Source organism: Rana temporaria, chromosome 4 (genome assembly GCF_905171775.1).
Source record: "Rana temporaria chromosome 4, aRanTem1.1, whole genome shotgun sequence".
NCBI lineage: Eukaryota > Metazoa > Chordata > Amphibia > Anura > Ranidae > Rana > Rana temporaria.
In genome coordinates, this window is record NC_053492.1 from 428206794 (window position 1) to 428228409 (window position 21616).

Genomic DNA, 21616 nt, shown 5'->3' on the forward strand with positions numbered 1-21616 from the left:
CATACCAGACCCAAGGGCCTGGTATGCTCTTGGAGGGGAAACCCATGCCGTTTTTTTTTATTTAAAATTTGGCGTGGAGTTCCCCCTCATGATTGATACCAAACGCAGCTGAAACAGTGCACTGCGATTACCTGCAGTTATGTGTAGATAGCTGCGCCAAATCGTTCCTGGACACACAGTCAATTTTATTTTTTCTATTTGTACATAACCGCATGTAACGAAACCGCAGCTAAACGCAGTGTGTGAATGGGGCCATAGGAAAGCATTGTGTGCTTTTAGCTGCGGTAGATAACTTGAGAATCCACAGCAAAAAGCACCATTCTATCCGTCTGTGTGAAAGGGGCCTAAAGTTCCACGTTAAGTGCAGGGAGGCAAAAGAGATCTGTGAACGGACTTCAGCTTATCCGAATTTCAGCTCTTTTAGACTGGAGACAATTAAATTTTCCTTGCCCTTGACAATTCCTGTCTTTCTTTTCACTGTCACACTATAAAAACCCAATCTAATTGAATAATAATTACACACAGGAGCTGTGGTGGCTCAACGCGATTGGCACTGCGCTGACAAGCCATTCACCTCTGCAGCTAGGGGTTCGGATCCTGGTCTCGGCTACATGTGAATTGAGTTTGGTGGTCTCAGCCCGGCTCCCGGTGGGTGTGCTATGCGAGGTAAGCCTGCGCTTAGTACGCCCACCACCCTCCCACAAAAACCACCACACTTACACGCACTCGAAATTGGGTAAACATGCACGCACTTTGACCACGCGGTCTCTAAAAAGAGAGGCGAAGGACTAAAGGGGCAGGTTGAGTGGGCTAATCCTCTCACTCCCTTATGGCGAGTCCCTCTGCCCCGTTGGGCTTCAAAGCGGAGCAGGTAGGGCGGGCTGTGTGGGAGGACCCCCTCACGCACCCACCATTGCCACCCGGGGCATGGAGAAAGGTGGCAGATTGCCTCTGGGGGAGGCCTGCCTACTCCCAACTCCTGCAGTCCGGCTCCTCTCTCAAGTACACGCACAAAATACACTTAAAAAAAAAAAAAAAAAAAGCAAATATTGTATATAGCATCTCCAGCTACCGTTGAACTAGAAGTGTAAGGTGGGTCAACTCTGCCCAGAACTGCAGTTTCACATCAGTCAAACTAAAGCTTGCCCGGTTACAGCATCCTTGTGCCAACTGTACCATAGTTTCTACCTGAAAAGGCAACAGATTTATATAAAATAAGATCAGTCGGGTGAATAGGTGATCTCGGGCATAATCTAAAGCTTTTGTTTGCTTTAAATCTGTGGGTCAGCATTAAAATGTGAGCAGATATGGATGTTGTAAAGCACCAATTGCCCTGTTAAAAATTAAGCAAACAGAGTAACAATGTTTACTTACATGCTGATTGGCTCAGCACAGTCTTCAGCAAGGGCTAGGTTTTACAACCTGGGGGCGGACATCTAATATTTTCTAAAGTTACTAACAAAGGAACAATCCCAGGGGTCAGAAAGCTTCACAAAAATACCAATTAAACAATGATGTAATTACTAATATACAATATATATATATATATATATATATATATATATATATATATATATATATATATATATATACACACACATACAACAACCCCAGACAAGTGAAATCAACTTGTGACCTATTAGAATTATAAAAAAAATTAAAATAAAAACTGCAGACAGTCCATTAATACTGAAATGGGTACCGGTACACTCCAATGTCACCTTAGATTTATGTTAGCAGTCTTGCTGCGATTTATACATGAGTAACTTCTGAAACTTATACTGGAAAATGCTGCTGCGGGCTCACTGCTGCGCTTATTACATGAGCCAGTGCATTTGGGTAACATGAATCATGGTAAGAAGTAGGAAAAAAATGAGAGAATTTGGAGTACAACCCCTGAAAACATTCCATAGCAGGGATTGGGGCAATGACTCCTTGTTTCAATAGCCAGGTATACACATAATGGAAACTGCCCAGGCACTGATGAGACATGGAAGACTGGAAATGAGAAACAGGCAGGGAAAGTAACTCAGCTTTGAAAGTGTGAAGTGAAAGGGGTTCTTCTAGGACGTAATAAAAGACTTGCAGGCCTGCCCTTTAGGCTTCTTCCACTGGGGAAGGTGGGAACTCTTACCCCCCGCAGAATACTTAATGGTAGCATCCAACAGAGACCGAATGATATGTTGTCCCTCGAAGGCTATAGGGAGTAAATGCTTCTTGCTAGTGAATTCCGCAGTCCAATACTACCAACCTCAGAGCCCTGCATGAGTGCACTGACAGAAGACCAAATATAATAAAAAAAAATGATTTAAAAGGGGAAATAAACTCTGGTTTTGTTTTTTCATGGGCCCCAGGGAGGTTTATGCCATTAAGTTCTAGTATGCACAGCATATTAGCACATTATGAAAGAGCTGTCAAACGAAGTCCTCCAGCACTTTGTTGTCAATGTTCAGGGACTTGTATCTTCTCCTGATCTTCCAGGTTTGCTCTGTTCAGCTTCTTGAATGGCCAGGCCACAATGATGGGAGTGACATCAATGATGTCAGTCCCATGAACGTGCACTCTGAGCTGCACAAGCATGGCTCGGTGTACATTACCACTGCCAGCCAGGGAGAAGTATTTATGACAGAAGGGACCCATGGGGACTTTTGTCCTAAAAACCTTGCCTGTTAGAGGTTTTAACAAAGTGGGGTTCTGCTTTAGCATTTTGTTCCCTCAGAAACTGAAAATGGAATCTGATTGGTTGCTTAAACAGCTTCAGTTCTGTTCCAATAAACAAGGTTTATTTTTCTCAGTAGATGACAGTGTTGGAATAGTGGAACAATGTCTGTAAAATATCTTTGTACAATGACACCCAGAAACACACATTTTTGAACACATCTACACACCCCGATTATCACAAATCAAACTTTCAACCACACAACACTTGCTGTTTTCAAATACTTGGCTCTTGGCGTTTGTCTTGTCCTGATTATAGGAATCGCATACCTTCCAACACATGAGCCCATGATGTTCCACTGTCGAACCAAATGTCCAAAACATCCCGTCCAGGCTCATACTCCAACACTTCAACGCTGCTACCTGCCTGGTAAAATATGTAAAATTAGGATTATTGGTTTACCTGTAAAATCTTTTTCTTGGTGTACATCACAGGACACAGAGGGCTTCATAATTATGACTACTTGGGCTATACTGCCACCTTCAGGTGAATCGACACTGGCCATAAAAAGGCAAGAATTCCCTCACAAGCATAACCCTCTCAGCTCAGCCTCAGATTTGTAGCAAGCAATGAGGAAAAGACAAGAAGGGAGTGATCTTGGTGTCCTGTGATGTACTCCAAGAAAAGGATTTTTACAGGTAAAATTTAAAATCCTAATTTCCTTATCGTACATCACAGAACACTTCATATTCGTGACCATGAATACTTTTGGTCATGGGATGTCCAAAATTATTAAACATGAGGCTAACACGCCCCAAGGCAACAAGGTCAACATCCCCAAAACCCCCAAAAGAGACCATGGGGGAAATCCACACTACAAAATCATCTGCATTAACTTTTTCCCAAAACTGTTTTCCACAGTCCACCTGGTAGAACTTTGCAGTAAACGTGAAGAAAAGAACAGGTAGCAGCCAAACAGAAGATTGATGCTGAATAGCCCAGGAGGCAGTGACACCCCTTCAGAGGCGTTTCTAGGGGGGTGCGGGAGGTGCGGTCCGCACCCGGGTGACACCCACTAGAGGGGTGACACCATCCCGACATTGAGGATTTTTTTTTTTTTTTTTTTAGCTGACATGCCCAGCCAGAGGCGTACTAAGTCGGGGGCGGGCACAGTGGGGGGTGTTAGGCCGCCCCCCCCCCGTGACTGCAGCAATGACAGTGCTGAGCGCTGCGGAATCGGAGTGACATTTAGGCAGGCAGTGCCGAATGCCGAGCGCCGCGGTACAAGAGGAGGGGGGGTTGCGGGGTGACACCGTGGCACCATCCATCCCCTCCTCTCACAGCCACGAGCTGTTAGCGGTGCTCGGCACACAGGCACAGCCGAGTGAAGCCACCCCCCCTCCTCTCTGTTTGTGTGTACAGAGGGGGAGGGGCCAAGGGGACCTTCTGTCCATGTGCCGTGACCGTCGCTGTGATGATCTGAGGTACTGAATGGGGAGGGGGGGTGGTTTCACTGAGAGGGGGGGTCTGCACTGAGGGGGTGTCTGCACTGAAGGGGGTGTGAACTGAAGGGGGTCTGTGTAACATGCAGGGGGTCCAGAGCTGTGGGGGCTGTATAATGTAAAAGGGTCCAGAGGTGCAGGGTTCTGTGTAATGTAAAGGGGTGCAGTGATGCAGGGTACTGTGTAATTTTAAAGGGGTCCAGTGATGCAGGGGGCTGTGTAATGTAAAGAGGTCCAGAAGTGCAGGGTGCTGTGTAATGTAAAGGGGTCCAGAGGTGCAGGGTGCGGTGTAATGTAAAGGGGTGCAGAGCGCTGTGTAGTGTAAAAGGGTCCAGAGGTGCAGGGGGCTATGTAATGTAAAGGGGTCCAGTGGTGCAGGAGGCTGTGTAATGTAAAGAGGTGCAGGCAGCTGTGTAATGTAAAGGGGTCCAGAGGTGCAGTTGTGGAGAGCCACGGGTGCCAAATGCTCTAGGTACGCCCCTGGCCTATAGGCTCCTGAGATGTGAATTCCGGTCCTGGAGAAAGAGAGGTGGGGGGAGGGGACAAAGAAAAATGGAGAGAAAGAAGAAAGGATAGAACGAACAAGAAAGATGGATAGGGAGAGAGAGAAAGGGGAAGAAAGGAGAACAGAGAGAAAACAGTAGGGTAAAAAATATTTGGAAACGGTTATTGGGGGGGGGGGGGGTGTGACACCATATTTTACTGCACCAGGTGACACCAACCCTAGTGACGCCACTGCACCCCTTGCAAAATGGGCCTTGATTAGGAAAGGAGGACACTTTCCTGTGATACCATAGGTCTCAGAAATTAGCCGACTGATCCAACTAGAAATACTGGACTGAAATGCAGCCTGAACAAAAATGGGGAACAAACAGTGAATCAGACTATCAAAGCTACAGCCTTCAGATAAATTCAAATAGTTAGAATAACATTCAACATGTCAAGCACCTTCTTAGGATGTTTAGGATAAAGGAGGATAAAGGAGGCCCCACAGGTGGAGAAATCCGTGTCCATAGAATTTTTAGCAATAGGTCTCTGAAACAGAGCGGTCAAGGCCGAAAGGAGGGAGGTGTAGGTTGGCGCTGTTCTAATGGGAGAGGCAACCGCAAGGTAGCCTTTAACTATGTGTGTACCCGAAAATTATGAGGTGTGACCGTGAAATGTGTACCACACAGTAAGTAAAATAAAGGAAAATTTGAAAAAAAACCTTTAAGAATTTTTTTTGAGTGAATAAGTGTTGCACCCTCGGCCGGGTGTTTACTAATATTCCAGTGAATTCACGTGTGTATAAGTAAAAGTAACAGACAAACGACCTTTGCCAAAAGAGTTTAAAAAAATAATAATATTAAAATAATAGAATTGAAAATGAGTGAATGTGTGTGGTGTGTAAACCACACAGAATTTGTTGCAAATTCCGCACAGCATCAGTGTGAACTGGGCCATAAATGGAAAAAACCCTATTTAATAGTTCTCTTTTAATCTGGTCATATTACCAAATATGATAAATTAAAACTGTAGTCCTTGCAGTGAATTAATTCACAAATATAGTAAGCTGGCAGGTTACACAGAAACCCTCCTGATCAGGAATATACCTGATCCTTGTGCACAACCCGCCACAAAAACCAGACCAGCTACCATTGTTTACATCTGTCACTTTACAGTCAGGCACTAGAAATGTGGGTACTTGATGAGGTTTACCCCGGCAGTGAGGATACCTGTTTGAGCACGGTTTTTGGAAGTAATTCTTCTATAGGGTGTGTCCACCATACATCACTACCATGCTGCTCCACCAGTTTAATGATATGCCCAATGCTGTGCCTATAGAAAGGAAAAATAAGATAGAGCATCTTGATGTACAGAAAAGGTATGTCACTTATGCCATTTATTAACACATTTTACAACCATTACTTCTATTGGCATTAACAGGATTTTCTAAAGAAACCAAAACATTTATAGCAATTTATTTACAGTAACTTTGTAACCAAAACTTTTTCGTTTTTCATAAAACAGAGACAGATTAGAGCACCTTTCAAGTTTTGTATGTGTTCTTTGGGGAGATTTCTCCTCACTTCCTCTCTGAAATTTTTAAAAAGTGATTACTGTATTATTTTAATGGAAACTACAGATATAGAAAATACTGAAAATAACTTCCGAGATAACATTTACATGTTTTAGATCATTTGAAATTTTACAGGTCAGCTTTAGATCTATTTAAAAAAGAGAAGTGTGGGGCTTATTTTTTTTAAAAACACGCCTTATATTCACCTAGGTGGATGCAGCATTGATCCAATGCTGCATCTGTCCCACCTCTGCACTGAGAACCAAGCGATCAAACATCGCTGATCACTCAGTTCTCCCCTCAGCACTGAGCAGAGAGCAAAGTCACCAGCTCTCTGCTCTACAACTCCAGTGCTCACTAGAGCATTGGGCTTGAGAGGGGAGGGAGCAGCTGGCTCAGTTTCCCAGCAGCGCAAATGTGAGGCTGAGCCAGTTGCCGATCCAAATACCTGGATGGATCCTGACTTTCCCTAGCCTGGACCAGCTGAGTGACGTCAGCCGACAACGGACTTTCGCCCTCTGTTGACTAAAAACAGGTCACAGGCGTGCGGAACGCACTGCACTCCAGTGATCCATAGGAGTATGGTAAAAAAAGCTTTGACCATACTCCTGTTAGGGTTATGATGGTCTGTATGATGGAAATAGACTGGAAATCTGGTAGTATATGTGCATACCTAAAAAGACAGTGCCAACATGCTTTTCATTTATGGGCAATGTGGAGATGCAAAAGTTATAAGCCAAAAAAAAAAAAAAAATCCAGCAATTCTGAGTTTGTCTTCTGGTTCCTTTATAAACTCTCAGAAAGGGGCAGGACACAATTGCTTTTTTGGTTCTTATTTTTAGGTTCCTGTGCATCCAAAAAGCAGAACAGACATCACACACCTAAACAAAGCTCTGTATTATCAGGTTTCAGCACACATGTCAGTTTAAACTAGTCAAGTAATTACAAGGTCAGTTTATTCTTGTGAACACCATCTAGTCATCATAAAGACAAACTTCACCTTTGGAAGACCATGGAACAAAAGCAGATCAATGCAGATAGCACAGAATAAACATAATATAACACGCCCAAGCAATGATTGTCTGTCTCTGCACTGATAAACTGTGGAGGGGAAAGGGTGACCAGTAATGAGATCATTCTAAGGACAGGGCAATGAGGAAAACCGAGCCAATTGTGGAGTCAGCAATCTCTTGACAGAACTGGGCGAATTATCAAAGAGCAGAGTAAATCAGACAGTGCTAACCGTGTATACTTCCGTATAAGCCAAGTTTTTCAGCACATTTTTTGGTGCTGAAAATGCCCCCCCTCGGCTTATACTGGAGTCACCTTTTTGCACCTGATCTCAGTTTGGCTGAGTTGTCTGCCAAAAATTAAAGTGTTTGTTAAATGCCCCCCCCCCCCCCCCCCCGAAAAAAAAAAAAAAGAATCCTGCTCCTTTAAAGCATGTTATACGACACAGTGCTTGTCCTGTGTCATTTGGCCGCCTGTAACACCTAAAAAACCTGGCTGATCCGGACAGTTTCTGCCCACCCCCATGTAAACTGACCACAGTGTATCGGGCCCAAGAGCCCTGACACTGTGGTCAGTTTATGTGCCTCCGTCATTCGCAGTTCTGCTTTCTGTCTCCTGTGTGCTTGTGTCCTCCTCCCCCCTCCCAGCTTGTGACAGTGCCGCCCCCTCGACTCCTGTTGCTCAAAACTGTCATTTGTATGCACTATCTGTGCTTTCTCCTTGTGCAATGTCTCCTCCCGTGTGCGATTTATAGAAAAAAAATGCTGTAAATACCTCATGTAAGAGCAGAGATCAGCTATCACATGGCCGGTGGCGAGGAGGTATTTACAGCATTTTTTTTTTATAAATCACCCACAGAGGGGCACTAAATAAGGAGACAGTGCGGATGGTGCATACTTGTTAGGGTGGCTTAACAACCACTTTAAGGTCCATAGATGACCAAATTGACTCCACAAAAGTGGACTTAAAAATCACCTGAATCTGGTGGAAAATTATTGACTGAACAGTGACTGCATCTTTTTCCTGCAGCTACCTGAATACAATAGCTGGCAATGGAGATTCCTTTGTCCACACTGTTAGAGTAGAAGGGGGAATTGATTCCATGAGAGAATCGAGCCATATATGCCAGGCTTACATTTTGTAAAACTACCCATTCAGTTTAAAAAAAAAAAAAAAAAAAAAAAAAAAAAAAAAAAAGGCAAAAAACATTTTTGTATAGATGTAAAAAAATATAAAAAAAAAAAAAACCATTATAAATACCTTCCCCCCCCCCCCCTTTTTAATAAGTGATCACATGCCCTCTGTTCTCAGCTGCATAAGAGCTGTGGGGAGAAGTATAAGCAAAAGCACACTGATCTTCCCAGTGAATGGCTGTGCAGTGGGGGTGCCAGGACAAGTCTGATTACTGGATGAGAGCAGGCCGAGTTCAACGCATAGCTAGAGAACTGACCACGGGCGTGCTCTCCTGCTTAGTGTGGTCAGTTTTTAGTAGAAAAGCAGAGTGACTGCTTTAAAGGGTAACAACAAAAACATCCCCAGACTTCTGGAGACAGCTCAAATATAATGGTAGGCAACAAGAGGGTGCTTGCAAACATACTGTATTTTAAAAGGCGTTAATACTATGATAAAAGTTAATAGAGTCTCAAAGACAATACTCGCTGTAAATGTCGTTTTCTGCTCCATTCAGATGTTGTATCTGCATTATCCATTAACTGAACAACCCTTGCCTACCATAAAACTCGCTCATCACACGCAAATGCTTATTCCCTTCATTTATATCGCATATTCTCTGAAAACGTAATGCAATTCACAGCACAAATAGCTGACAAATATTTGCTAAACCCTTAATCATTAACCATGATTACTGGCCCAGATTTAATTGCTGGGTACTAAAAATAAAAAGAAACAAAAAAAAAATTGTCGGAAATCATATAAAATGTAAGTGACTTTGCCAGACAACCAGCATAGAAAGTGCAAGTAATATGGGGAGAGGTGTCCTACGTGGGCAGGCACACAAATTCCTCTGCATTCTTGCACTTTTACACCATTCTGCGAGTGCACAAACAGGTTCACATTCACAAAGACAGCTAACGCCCAATGCATGAAACTTCTTAAAACACAACAACAAAATCAAATCCCATGGCAACTCAATTTAACATTCCGGACCAGAGGCAGAAAGGATGAGAAAGTATGAACTATCTGTTGTGCTCTGATTATTTTTAACAGGAGAGAAACTGCAAAGTGACCAAATAATGCAGATAGGTAGCGCAGCTTATATCTGAAAAATTACCGTATATACTAGAGTAAAAGCCGAGTTTTTCAGCACATTTTGTGGTGCTGAAAATGCCCCCCTCTGCTTTTTCTCGAGTCACCTTTTTGCGCCTAATCTCCCGGACTTTGGGGACCCGGTACCAGCCGGCCGTAGGTCTCCTGGACGGCTACCTTGGCACACATGTAGCCCCACTCTTCCTCTGCGAATTTGCAAAGTTTGTTGTCCGAGGTATATACGGCCGAAGAGCATCGATTTTTCAAATCGGGGGACACCTCCCATAGACTCTCATGTTAAACGGTAATTTCTCCGGTGACTTTGGGGACCCGGTACTGGCCGGTCATAGGCCCCCTGGACCCGGAACTAAAGCGCTTTGTTGTCTAAGGGACCTACGGCTGGGGAGCACCGATTTTTCAAACCCGGGCACCCCTTCCATAGACTCCTATGTTAAACGTCAGTCTAGTCATGGACACAGTGAGGCATGGGCACAGTGAGGCACAGGGAGGCACAGGGAGGCATGCAGATGGACACCCTAGGCTTATACCTCGAGTCAATACGTTTTCCCATTTTTTTGTGGTAAAATTGGGTGCCTCGGCTTATACTCGAGTATATACGGTAACCAAAACTTGCATGGCCCTAGTGTTTTTTTCAATTGAAAAATAAGGTTTTAGTATTAAAATACTACTTTTAAAAACTTAGTGTTCAATAAAAAAAAAAAAAATCATTTCACAATCCTTCTCAAAACCATAATTTAGGGCCCACTCACACACTCCCGTTCCTATGTGTTGTGCTAATGCACAAGTATTGTGTCACACTATAATACCGATTTCATTATCCTATTTGTGGCCATCATTTAGGGTCCCACTTTCACACTAGCGTGCGGTGTTACACACGTGTTGTGTCATGCATCAACTTGTGTTGTGTTCCGGCCACCCATTAATTTTGAATGGGCTGCCAAAACACAATAACAAAATGAACATGCAGCATTTTTTCTGACGAAGCACATCACAACTCATGGTAATGTGTTACCCTGTATTGATTGTAGTGCGCTTGAACGTATGTGTGTGGGTGCCGTGTTGCCTTACGGCCAGTTCACACCACATGCAGTCTAGTGCGTTGTTTTCTGCATCAAAAATGCATGGAAAGCAGGTCAAATGGTTTCCAATGGCCTAGTCTACACCAGTGGGGTCAGTTCCATGTCGTTCCAGTAAAAAAAAAGAAAAAAGAAAGAAGAAAGAAGAAAGAAAGAAGAAAGAAAGAAGAAAGAAAGAAGAAAGAAGAAAGAAAGAAGAAAGAAGAAAGAACATGTTGCATTTTACCTGCAATGGACTGTACTGGAACGCGGTGAAATCCATCAAACATTCCAGAATGCACTGGAAAGCATCAAAAATGCACCAGATCCCAATACAGATAGGAAAAAAACCAGGAAAAATTAAGAAAAATAAAAAAGCATATGGAATGCATTAGGGAATGCATCAAAAAACGCACTGGAACGCAGCAAAAAAAAAAAAAAAAAGCATTAAAACCGTGCATGGAGAAATGCATCCAGAAAACGTATCTAGAGTGCATTTTTGTGGTGTGAATCAGCCCTTAATGCATTGGGGTGCCATTCTAAAGAGCACTGCAGTGCACATACATACAGTATCTCACAATAGTGAGTACACCCCCTACATTTTTGTAAATATTTTATTATATCTTTTCATGTGACAACTTACACTTTTCTACAATGTAAAGTAGTGAGTGTACAGCTTGTATAACAGTGTAAATTTGCTGTCCCCTCAAAATAACTCAACACACAGCCATTCATGTCTAAACCGCTAGCAACAAAAGCGAGTACACCCTAAGTGAAAATGTCCAAATTGGGCCCAATTGGCCATTTTCCCTCCCCGGTGTCATGTGACTCGTTAGTGTTACAAGGTCTCAGGTGTGAATGGGGAGCAGGTGTGTTAAATTTGGTGTTATCGCTCTCACTCTCTCATACTGGTCACTGGAAGTTCAACTGGACACCTGTCAAGACCCTGAAACAGAGCTGCAGCACGGTGGCCAAGACCATACAGCAGTTTAACAGGACAGGTTCCGCTCAGAACAGGTCATGGTCGACCAAAGAAGTTGCGTGCACATGCTCAGCGTCATATCCAGGAGGATGTTGTTTTTGGGAAATATGAGTGTTGTCAGCATTGCTGCAGAGGTTTAAGGGGTGGGGGGGGGGGTCAGCCTGTTAGTGCTCAGACTATACACCGCACACTGCATCAAAGTGGTCTGCATGGCTGTCGTCCCAGAAGTAAGCCTCTTCTAAAAGATGATTCACAAGAAAGGCTGCAAACAGATTGCAGACTAAGGACATGGATAACTGAAACCATGTCCTGTAGTCTGATGAGACCAAGATAAACTTATTTGGTTCAGATGGTGTCAAGTGTGTGTGGAGGCTACCAGGTGAGGAGTACAAAAGACAAGTGTGTGTTGCCTACAGTCAAGCATGGTGGTGGGAGTGTCATGGTCTGGGGCTGCATGAGTGCTGCTGTCACTGGGGAGCTACAGTTCATTGAGGGAACCATGAATGCCAACATGTACTTTGACATGAAGCAGAGTATGATCCCCTCCCTCGGAGACTGATTCCAACATGATAACAACCCTAAACACACCTCCAAAATGACCACTGCCTTGCTAAAGAAGCTGAGGGTAAAGGCGATGGCCTGGTCAAGCATGTCTCCAGACCTAAACCCTATTGAGCATCTGTAGGGCATCCTCAAAACGGAAGGTGGAGGAGCGCAAGGTCTCTAACATCCACCAGCTCTGTGATGTCATCATGGAGGAGTGGAAGAAGACTCCAGTGCCAACCTGTGAATCTCTGGTGAACTCCATGCACAAGAGGGTTAAGGCAGTGCTGGAAAAATAATGGTGGCCACACAAAATATTGACGTTTTGGGCCCAATTTGGACATTTTGTTGGCAGAGGTTTAGACATTAATGGATGTGTGTTCAGTTATTTTGAGGGGACAGCAACTTTACACTGTTATACAAGCTGTACACTCACTACTTTACATTGTAGGAAATTGTAATTTCTTCAGTGTTGTCACATAACAAGATATAATAAAATATATTTACAAAAATGTGAGGGGTGGTACTCACTTTTGTGGGATACTGTACACAACGTGAACATGTCATTACAAACAACCCGGTCACAGCGGTGTGTTTAATTTCAAATGTATGGGGGGGGGTTGGAATATCTGCTGTCCTATTAAAAAATGACTACACTTGGCACGAGTATCATATCTCTCCAATGAAAAACATAAATTGCAACCAAAATATATTCATTTAAAAATTGTGGGGTAGGGTTGGAGAATATGTTTGGAGCAGGGGTCAAGTCCTGGGGAAAAAAGTGTGGGAACTCCCACCCAAGATCCACTCCCCCACCAAAAAAATAAAAATGATACGCTCATATGCCTAATTACTAAACCTTTTTTTTTTTTCGATCCACTGTACCTTAGTAATCCTTTACGTTAATGGATTAATGGAGAAGCAAGTTCTTTCTAAATCCCGCGATAACTCGCGGCAGACCTCCGCAATGTCTCCTGGGAACAATGACAAAAGCTCCCAGGAGACATTGCGGCATCGAGGAAGTGACAGAATACCCGCACACTACCCTATGAATCCATATACAGGAAGCGGCCAGTAACAGGATTACTAAGGTTCGCCTGCCCCTGACAGTGACTCGAGCTGGGCATCGCCGCTTAGTGAAGGATTGGCTCGGGCGGCTCGGCTTCTCTCGGCTGCTCTAGTCCTGCAAAGGGAACCGAGTTCCTGCTGTGAAAAAAAGTGCAGGAACTCCGTTCCCACGCGTTCCCGCAGGACTTGAGCTCTAGGTTTGGAGCCCATATTTCTCTGCGTCTTTCGGTCTTGGTCTTACCCTCATCCTCTCATTTCTTGTACCGGTTTCACTATCACAGGAGGTGAAGGAGAATCTCCCACCTCCCCAGCGAAGATATTGAAAAGAGTTCCAAGAGCCTGTGTTGGTGGTCTTTTGTTTGCATCCAACGGGTTTTGTACTCCAATAAATGTCTTTGTGAATGCAAAACCCACTTAAAGTCATTCAAAGCAGGGTCAACTACACCTGTCAATTAATTCTTACTGACCTCAGAAGAATCTCAAACTGATGTCATCAACAACTCTTACCCACTTTATTTCTACTGGGCTTCAGCCAAAGTTTGGTTTCAGGCAGCAAGGGGAAATGCAAGAACCCTTGTCAGGTTTTATTTCTGTCTACCTGTCTGTGACCGTCCTGGACAGACTTCTGCTCACTTTTTGTCCATGTGACCAGTGTTAATTTAGTTGACGAAAACATTTTCATCACCAGAATATTTCCAGTGACAAAAACTAAAATGAAAATCAATTTGAATTTTCATCAAAAAAATAAAAATAAAAAAGGAAAGAAAATGTGAGGGGTGGACGTTTACCAAAAGTAAACTTCTGCTTTATAACATGACTAAATGTGTGTCTGTAGTTTGTTTAAACCTCAATACCATAAATAATAACATGTAATTTAGATTTTTTTCTCCTGGAATATATAATGTTGGTGCTATATAAATCCTGTATAATAATAATAATAAAAATAATGAGTTTGGAAATTCTAGAGAAATGCTTAGATAACGCATTACACACAGACGAGGCTCATTTGCTTCTTGCTTAGGAACTTATCAGGCTGAAATCTGCCAGCTCCTCTCTTGGTATCAGAGTCCATAAAGGCGATAAGGCTTCCTTGTAAAACTTTGCCCTGAGCTTATAAACCATTATCAGCCTGTGCTTGCATTACGTGTCAGCCGACGGTTTCCTCGCTTTGCAGGCTGTGTACGCGGGGGAATATAAGCTTCGTGACAGCAGCCAATCACTAGCATATTGATCATGCCAGATGAGGAGACTTATCTGGCCTGGAGGCAGTCTAACATCAACTGCTAAGCAATGAAAAAGAAACATTTCCTGCTCTTGACTGACACTCTCCCTGGATTTCAACAAAAGCACATGAGACTGGAGCCTTCTCTCTACACCAGAGTGACACAGGTAGGAACTCGTGTGACAAGCTCAGGTCCCATTCTACTCTACAGCAGACGTTTTGCTTCATCAGAGTTCTCTCCACCTTGCTGATTGCAGTCACCGGGGACAAGTCCAACGAGCCTTCCGAGGGTTTGTATGGATGTCAGACGCTTCCATTCAGAAAAGTAGAGAGACGTTAAAAGTTGGGTATTTAACTTGCAGACAAGCTCACATAGAAGGGTCAAGATGCGGATAGTGAAGTTGTGATTTTTAGATACAAGAGATGCTTGCTTATCCAAACCAACATTTGGCAAAATTACTTTTATTTAAACTAATTTCTTTAAGGATCAGTTTAACCAAAACTAAAACAAACAGGACTTAATCCCACCAAATATTTTTTTTTTTTTTTTAAATCCCTTTGGTAGCAAGATGAATTTTTCATCCATTCTACATAACAGAGAATGCAGAAGAATGAAGGCCATTACTGAGTGCATAAGGGGTGGGGAACGATGCATCAAGATTATGTTACTGGAGTTCAAAAAATATTTCTAATGCCGGGATGCGTTTCTGCCCATCAAAATTAATGCAGACGCAAAGTTCACTTATCGTTTAAATTGTGTTTGGCAAATGTATTTTAATTCATAGTTTTTTTAGTATTTAAAAAAAATGGGGGATGTAATATGAAAGGGGGAACAGAGTTTTTACATTTATGTTTTTTTAGAGATTTGTTTTTATATCCTTTTTATTACAAGAGAATTCAAATGGCAGGGCAACAAATATTTTATTTTTTGAAAATATTGATAGATGCCATCTAGTTTTTGTTTTTTCCCAACAGAAAAATGAACCTACATTTTATAAATTCAAATAACAATGCATTTAAAAAATAAATAAATAATGTATATATAAATATAAATATAAGATTAATTATATAGCTAGAGAGAGCGCACTATATATTGCTATATATATATATATATATATATATATATATATATATACATATACACACACACACTTTTTTTTTATCCATCTATAGATATTGCTATGCCTAACCACGTGCTATGTGACTTATGGCACCCTGGAGGTTAAGATTTTTAGAGGTTTAACAAGCACAGAGGCGAGCCTCTTGCCGGTCACTTAACTCAAGGCTGCCACCCAGACACAAGTATGAGCCTGGCACAAGCTATGCACTTAGCCGCCAAAGACAAGGGCAATGTATTTATTTTTATATCTTTATTTAGGGTATGCGGTTTGTACAACATGACAAGGCAATCTACTTTAGCTTTAATGGAACAGGGTTTTGTTGAAATAGATGTTGGTATGAAGCCATTAGTACAGGGTGTGACTCAGTCACAGGCCATGTGCAATCTACATTCTGATTGTTCTTTTTTGTTTGTCTATTTGCAGGCATGTCAGCAACGCAACACCTGAGGCTTCAGCATTCAACGAGGCGCGGGACGCGGAAAAGAAGAGGGAAGACCTGTAGTGTGTATCAGGTGTAACAGCAACTCCATGTGGACTGATTAGGATTCCAGTGGAGATGCTGTTACTTTTGATGGGCACTTGCTGACCAGCCAGGAAGAGGATTCAGAGGAGGGAAAAAAAAACACGACATCTATATTCCGAAAGAACAACTTCCCTGGGGCAATAGCCTAGTGGACTTTATTCAAAATGGTAACCAGGAAGATGACCTATGAATTGACAGCCAGTTATATCTCATGTGTCTGTCATTTCTGTAGGCCAATATTCTGGATACCCTCACCAGCAGAACTATAGTTATCCTAGGGAGCTTGTAGGCCACTGTCTAGACCAGGGGTCCTCAAACTACGGCCCTCCAGTTGTTCAGGAACTACAATTCCCATCATGCCTAGTCACGTCAGTGAATGTCAGAGTCTTCCAATGCCTCATGGGATGTGTAGTTCTGCAACGGCTGGAGGGCCGTAGTTTGAAGATCCCTGAAGGAAGGGTGTGCGAAGCTGACCAAAGGCATGAATGTGGTCAGACAATTCAACTGCTAAATGATCGTTTTTCAGAACAATCACAGTACAAGCATGTACACTCGTAATGGACAACAGACTACTGTACTTCTACAGAGTTGCTCCCAGGAGTGACTATTGGATAGACACGCGGAGGAATCCATAGGAATGAGTGTCAATGCTGGGGCAGTTCTCTGGAACCATTATCTGGGATTACATGACTCTTAAAGTGTCATTAAACCCACATCATTAAAAAACATCAATAAATGGTGTATTACATGCTGACTGTACTCAGACACTACGAGAGTCGCTTTTTGAATTCTGCAAAAAACCTGGTTGATCTTGCTGTTCTCTGTCTCCCCCTCCTGTCCATGTCCCCACTGTAGTTGGGGATTGTGCAGTGTCGACAGTATTTTCGCACTATCACATCTGAGCAGCCCATGTGACTAAATAGTCACACATGTGGTGTATACACAGTGGTAAATGACAGCCCACTCCCTCAATTCCCACCAACAAGCTAAACACAATGGGGGAGGGATACTATATCTTGATTAATGGAGGCTTCTCCTCCCTGTTATTCTAAGACACAGACTGAAAGGTTGTGGCACAGCCTGTGACTGGCATAAATCTGTCTATACCATGTTATTGCCAAAAAATAATAATGATTTATTTTCAAATATATTTTTGTATGACAATTTAAAACCGTTTATTGATATTAAATATTTATTTTTATTCTGTTTTCCAAAAGGCTGTGTTTGTTTTTGTGTTTTGAACAAGTGACCAGCAGCAGAGGACTAAAAGTGCCTACTGCCACTGTTTCCCTGTAAACAGGCTGGCAAAGAGCTTGGTCATGTGGCAGCTGTATATTGTGTCATTACCCACAAAAAGAAAAAGAAAGGATAGTGTAAACTAAACTGTGGAGGTGGAATGTATCACTGAGGAGAAGAGCAGACAGGGAGCTGGAGCATGCTCACTGAGGGTGTAAAACGAATAATAATCAAGAAGCCTGCAGTGCTGCTGACAGGAAACAGAAAGTGCTCTTCTTTCTATCTACACTATAAAGGATTTACTACATAAAGTACAAGCCATGCACAATTACTGTATTAAAAAGACAATACATGTAATGCAAAACAGACCATAAAAACAAATAATGAAATAGGGTTAAGTTCATGTTTATGATGGAGTTAGAAAATAACTACTTTGAATACATATATAAAAATATGCAAAAGCAAAGGACAGTAAACCGAAATGCTTTAAAAAGTGGATGTAAATCTGATTTATTTTTATTTATTTTTTGCTGGCACAATTTAGAGTATAAGATTTCCTATCATCTGTGCCCAGTCTTGCCACACAGAGTTAATCCAGCTCTGAGCAATCCTCTTATTGTTCAGTGAGATAAATCTTGACAAACTGAGAAAAACTTTGTCAAGTCCTCCCCCTTGCTTTGAGTGACAGGTTATTTACATATCTCATGCACTAGCCTGAGACAAACATTATTTTTTAATTCCCACCCCCACTCCTTTTCTGAAGTCATGTGGTTACTTTTCTGGATTTTGACTGGATGTTAGGGATCATAGCAGAATTTAGTATAAGGAATACACAAGAGAAAATGCATGTTGACAAGGGGAGTGGTGGGCGGGGAGTCTACTGATATCACGACTCCACCCACCGAGCTCCAGACAACAGACCCATCCACAGAATCTGCAGCTTTTCAGTTCTTAGAACAGACAGAGGGGAGACATTTGACAGGTAAGGATACATGCAGGAGACATGTATATCCTTATAGATCAGCACTATGGCAGTAGTTTAGAAAGGATGAGAGTGGGTTTACATCCACTTTAAGCTAATCTCTTACTAAATGTAACTCCCTTAATGAAAAATCAGCTTTACCAGCTCTACTCCTGCATGTACTGTGCGATTAGTACATAGTGAAGTAGATGCAAACAGTCTGTAAGCCAACATATGAGGTTATTTTTTTCAAATATCCATATAAAATACTATTTTGGCTTCAATCTGTACAGTGTGTTGTCCATCTCTTGGTAAAGTAGGGAAGCAAGGTTTTACATACATTAAAAATCTATTGTTTTTTTCATAAAACTGACATTTAATCCGCTTGCATCTTGCCTTCCCCAATTTCAAAATGCTATTGAAATATTTAAATAAAACCATTTCATTACATTACATACCCTTATTTAAGAGGCATCATTACTGGGCTAGTGTGCTTTTCTATGCAATGCTGGAATATAAGGAGTGGTAGGAGAGGCTGGCAGGACGTGTACATAGCGTCCTGCCTCAGTACTAATCTCAAGAGGGGGAAAGCAGTGGGCTGGCTCTTAGGAGGAGTTATGCAAACAGCAAAATGCCTTAACCACTTAAGAACCGCCTCCTGCACATTTACGTCGGCAGAATGGCACATGCACGTACAGGTACGTCCTGTGCTAGTACCTAGCCGTGGGTCGCAGGCGCGCGCCCGCGACCCGGTCCGAAGATTCGGGACCCGATCGCCGCTGGAGTCACGCGATCGGTCCCCGGAGCTGAAGAACGGGGAGAGCTGTATGTAAACACAGCTTACCCGTTCTTCACTGTGGCGGCGGGATCGATCGTGTGTTCCCTTTTATAGGGATACACAATCGATGACGTCACACCTACAGCCACACCCCTCTACAGTTGTAAACACACATGAGGTCACACATAACCCCTTCAGCGCCCCCTTGTAGTTAACTTCCAAACTGCAACTGTCATTTTCACACTAAACAATGCATTTTAAATGCATTTTTTGCTGTGAAAATGACAATGGTCCCAAAAATTTGTCAAAATTGTCCGAAGTGTCCACCATAATGTCGCAGTCACGAAAAAAAAAAAAAAAAAAAAAAACGCTGATCGCCGCCATTAGTAGTAAAAAAAATTTTTTTTTATAAAAATGCAATAAAACTATCCCCTATTTTGTAAATGCTATAAATTTTAGGCAAACCTACCGATAAACGCTTATTGCGATTTTTTTTTTACCAAAAATAGGCAGAAGAATACGTATCGGCCTAAACTGGAGGAAAAAAAAAGTTTTTTTATATATTTTTGGGGGATATTTATTATAGCAAAAAATATTGTTTTTTTTTTCAAAATTGTCACTCTATTTTTGTTTATAGCGCAAACAATTAAAAAAAACAGCAGAGGTGATCAAATACCACCAAAAGAAAGCTCTATTTGTGGAAAAAAAAGGACGTCAATTTTGTTTGGGAGCCACGTCGCACGACCGCGCAATTGTCTGTTAAAGCGACGCAGTGCCGAATCGCAAAACCTGTCCGGGTCCTTTGGCTGCCTAAAGGTCCCGGGTCTTAAGTGGTTAATGGGTGGATATCTGTCTGGAGGAGTGGGCATTCACATGACACACACACACACACTGCAATGTATACACTACCACATGACACACACACTGCAAGTGGGAAACCAGCGCTTTAAACTGCAGCCTTTGTGTTACACACTACAATGTTGGATCATGTGAAGTTCTCCGCTTATCATGCGTTACACTCATGCTACAATGTGGTATTGTGGTGTTATTGTTTCGTGTTCATTGTAGACTATGAGCTCAGCGGAGACCCTGGAGCACTTCCAGCTACGCTGGCACTCCCCCCTGCATCCAGCTCCCGTCTCCTGTGGTAGTCTTGATTCAAAGCCCTGCACAGCTATACTGTATATGTGCACTGCACCTCCCAGCACTCCTGTGTCCTGTGTGAATGGTTATTTTTTAATTTCTTCACTTTCTCATGAATAAAGATGCACAAAGCATCCTTATTGATGAGAAGCACTGAGCAGGAACCTATGATCAGCTCCTCCCATCCTGTATATACCCACTGGCTCTATGGGAACAGGGTCACTTCCTGGAAGTGATGTCACTAGCCTTCAGTAACCACACCCATTGGCTGATCCTAGACTCAGAACAAAGAGGGATTGAAATTATGTGACAGGCACTGGATACTGCAAAATAAAGGTAGAAAAACAGGGATGTTTTCATTTTGAGACAGAAGGCTGAACTTAGCTTACATTAGTGATTGCAGGGGAGAGTTTTGCAGGGGATAATTTAAAGTAGTTGTAAACCCAACCACACAACTTGCACCTACAGGTAAGCCTAGATTAAGGCTTACCTGTAGGTGCAAGAATTATCTCCTTAACCTACACGGTTAAGGAGATATTTTCAAAAAAACGGGCACCGATGTCTACGGCGCATGCGCGGCGTAGACAAAGGCGCAGGCGCACTGAGCGTGCCATTTTTTGTGAATGGTAAATGCGGGGTTAATGCCGTATTTTTCGTGCATGCCCGGGGATCTATGCATACTAGGTCATTATCACTTTCTCTTGCAGGGTTTTAAAAAAAAAAAAAAAACAACAGAAATTAATGAGGGTTTTCTTCCTCTTTAAAGCTGTGGTTCACCCTCAATAACAACATTCTACCATTAAATCAAGCATAGTAGCGTGAGCTACAGTATCCCTTTATTTATTTTTTTGGCCCCGTACTCACTGTTTAATCCCGGAGATAAGTTTCAGGCTCCCCGCGGGGAATGGGCGTTCCTAGTCAGAGGGGACAATGATTGCGGCCAGCTATTGAGCGTAACGCTCTTCACGGCGCTTCTGTGAGGCCTGACGCGCCATAGCCGGCCGTCAATCATATTCCCCTCTGACTAGGAACGCCTACTAGACTGAAACTTATCTCCGGGAATAAACTGTGAGTACGGCGCAAAAAAATAAAATAAAGGCATACTGTAGCTCACGCTACTATGCTAGATGGCATGTTAGAAATTTTTTTTTTTTTTTTTTTAGGGTGAACCCCCGCTTTAAATTAGGCTTTCCTTCCATTTTAAAGTAAGGCTGAAGTTCAGCTTTAACAAAAGCAGTGCACAGATGACTGAATGAACAGGCAACAAAAACAATGGGCAAAAAAAGTGAACACGATGTCAATTGGTTCAATTAAAATAAGTTTACATTTAAATGCATTTCCACCTACTATATGAAGTTGGTGTAAATCCCACAGCCAACTTATAGCTACAAGAATAAAGTCACAATCCGGTATTTGCACTGAAATTCTGTAAATGAAACTGTGAAAATACCCTAAAATCATCTTCTA

At 42.5% G+C, this 21616-nt stretch overlaps 1 protein-coding gene and 1 long non-coding RNA gene across 2 annotated transcripts in view; one reads left to right on the top strand and one right to left on the bottom strand.

Moving 5' to 3' along the window:
• The window catches only part of IARS2 (isoleucyl-tRNA synthetase 2, mitochondrial), an 88614-nt gene that overhangs the window by 19753 nt on the left and 47245 nt on the right, over positions 1-21616 (bottom strand). Inside the window, exons 13-14 of the mRNA XM_040351420.1 lie at positions 5877-5979; positions 2989-3085 (exon numbers count right to left, since the gene is read on the bottom strand). Of these exons, the coding sequence (XP_040207354.1) occupies positions 2989-3085; positions 5877-5979 (200 nt within the window). The remainder of the gene's footprint in view (positions 1-2988; positions 3086-5876; positions 5980-21616) is intronic.
• On the top strand, positions 14178-16116 carry LOC120937888. The gene is made up of 2 exons (XR_005748765.1): positions 14178-14554; positions 15932-16116. It is a non-coding gene; the product is annotated as an uncharacterized LOC120937888 (long non-coding RNA).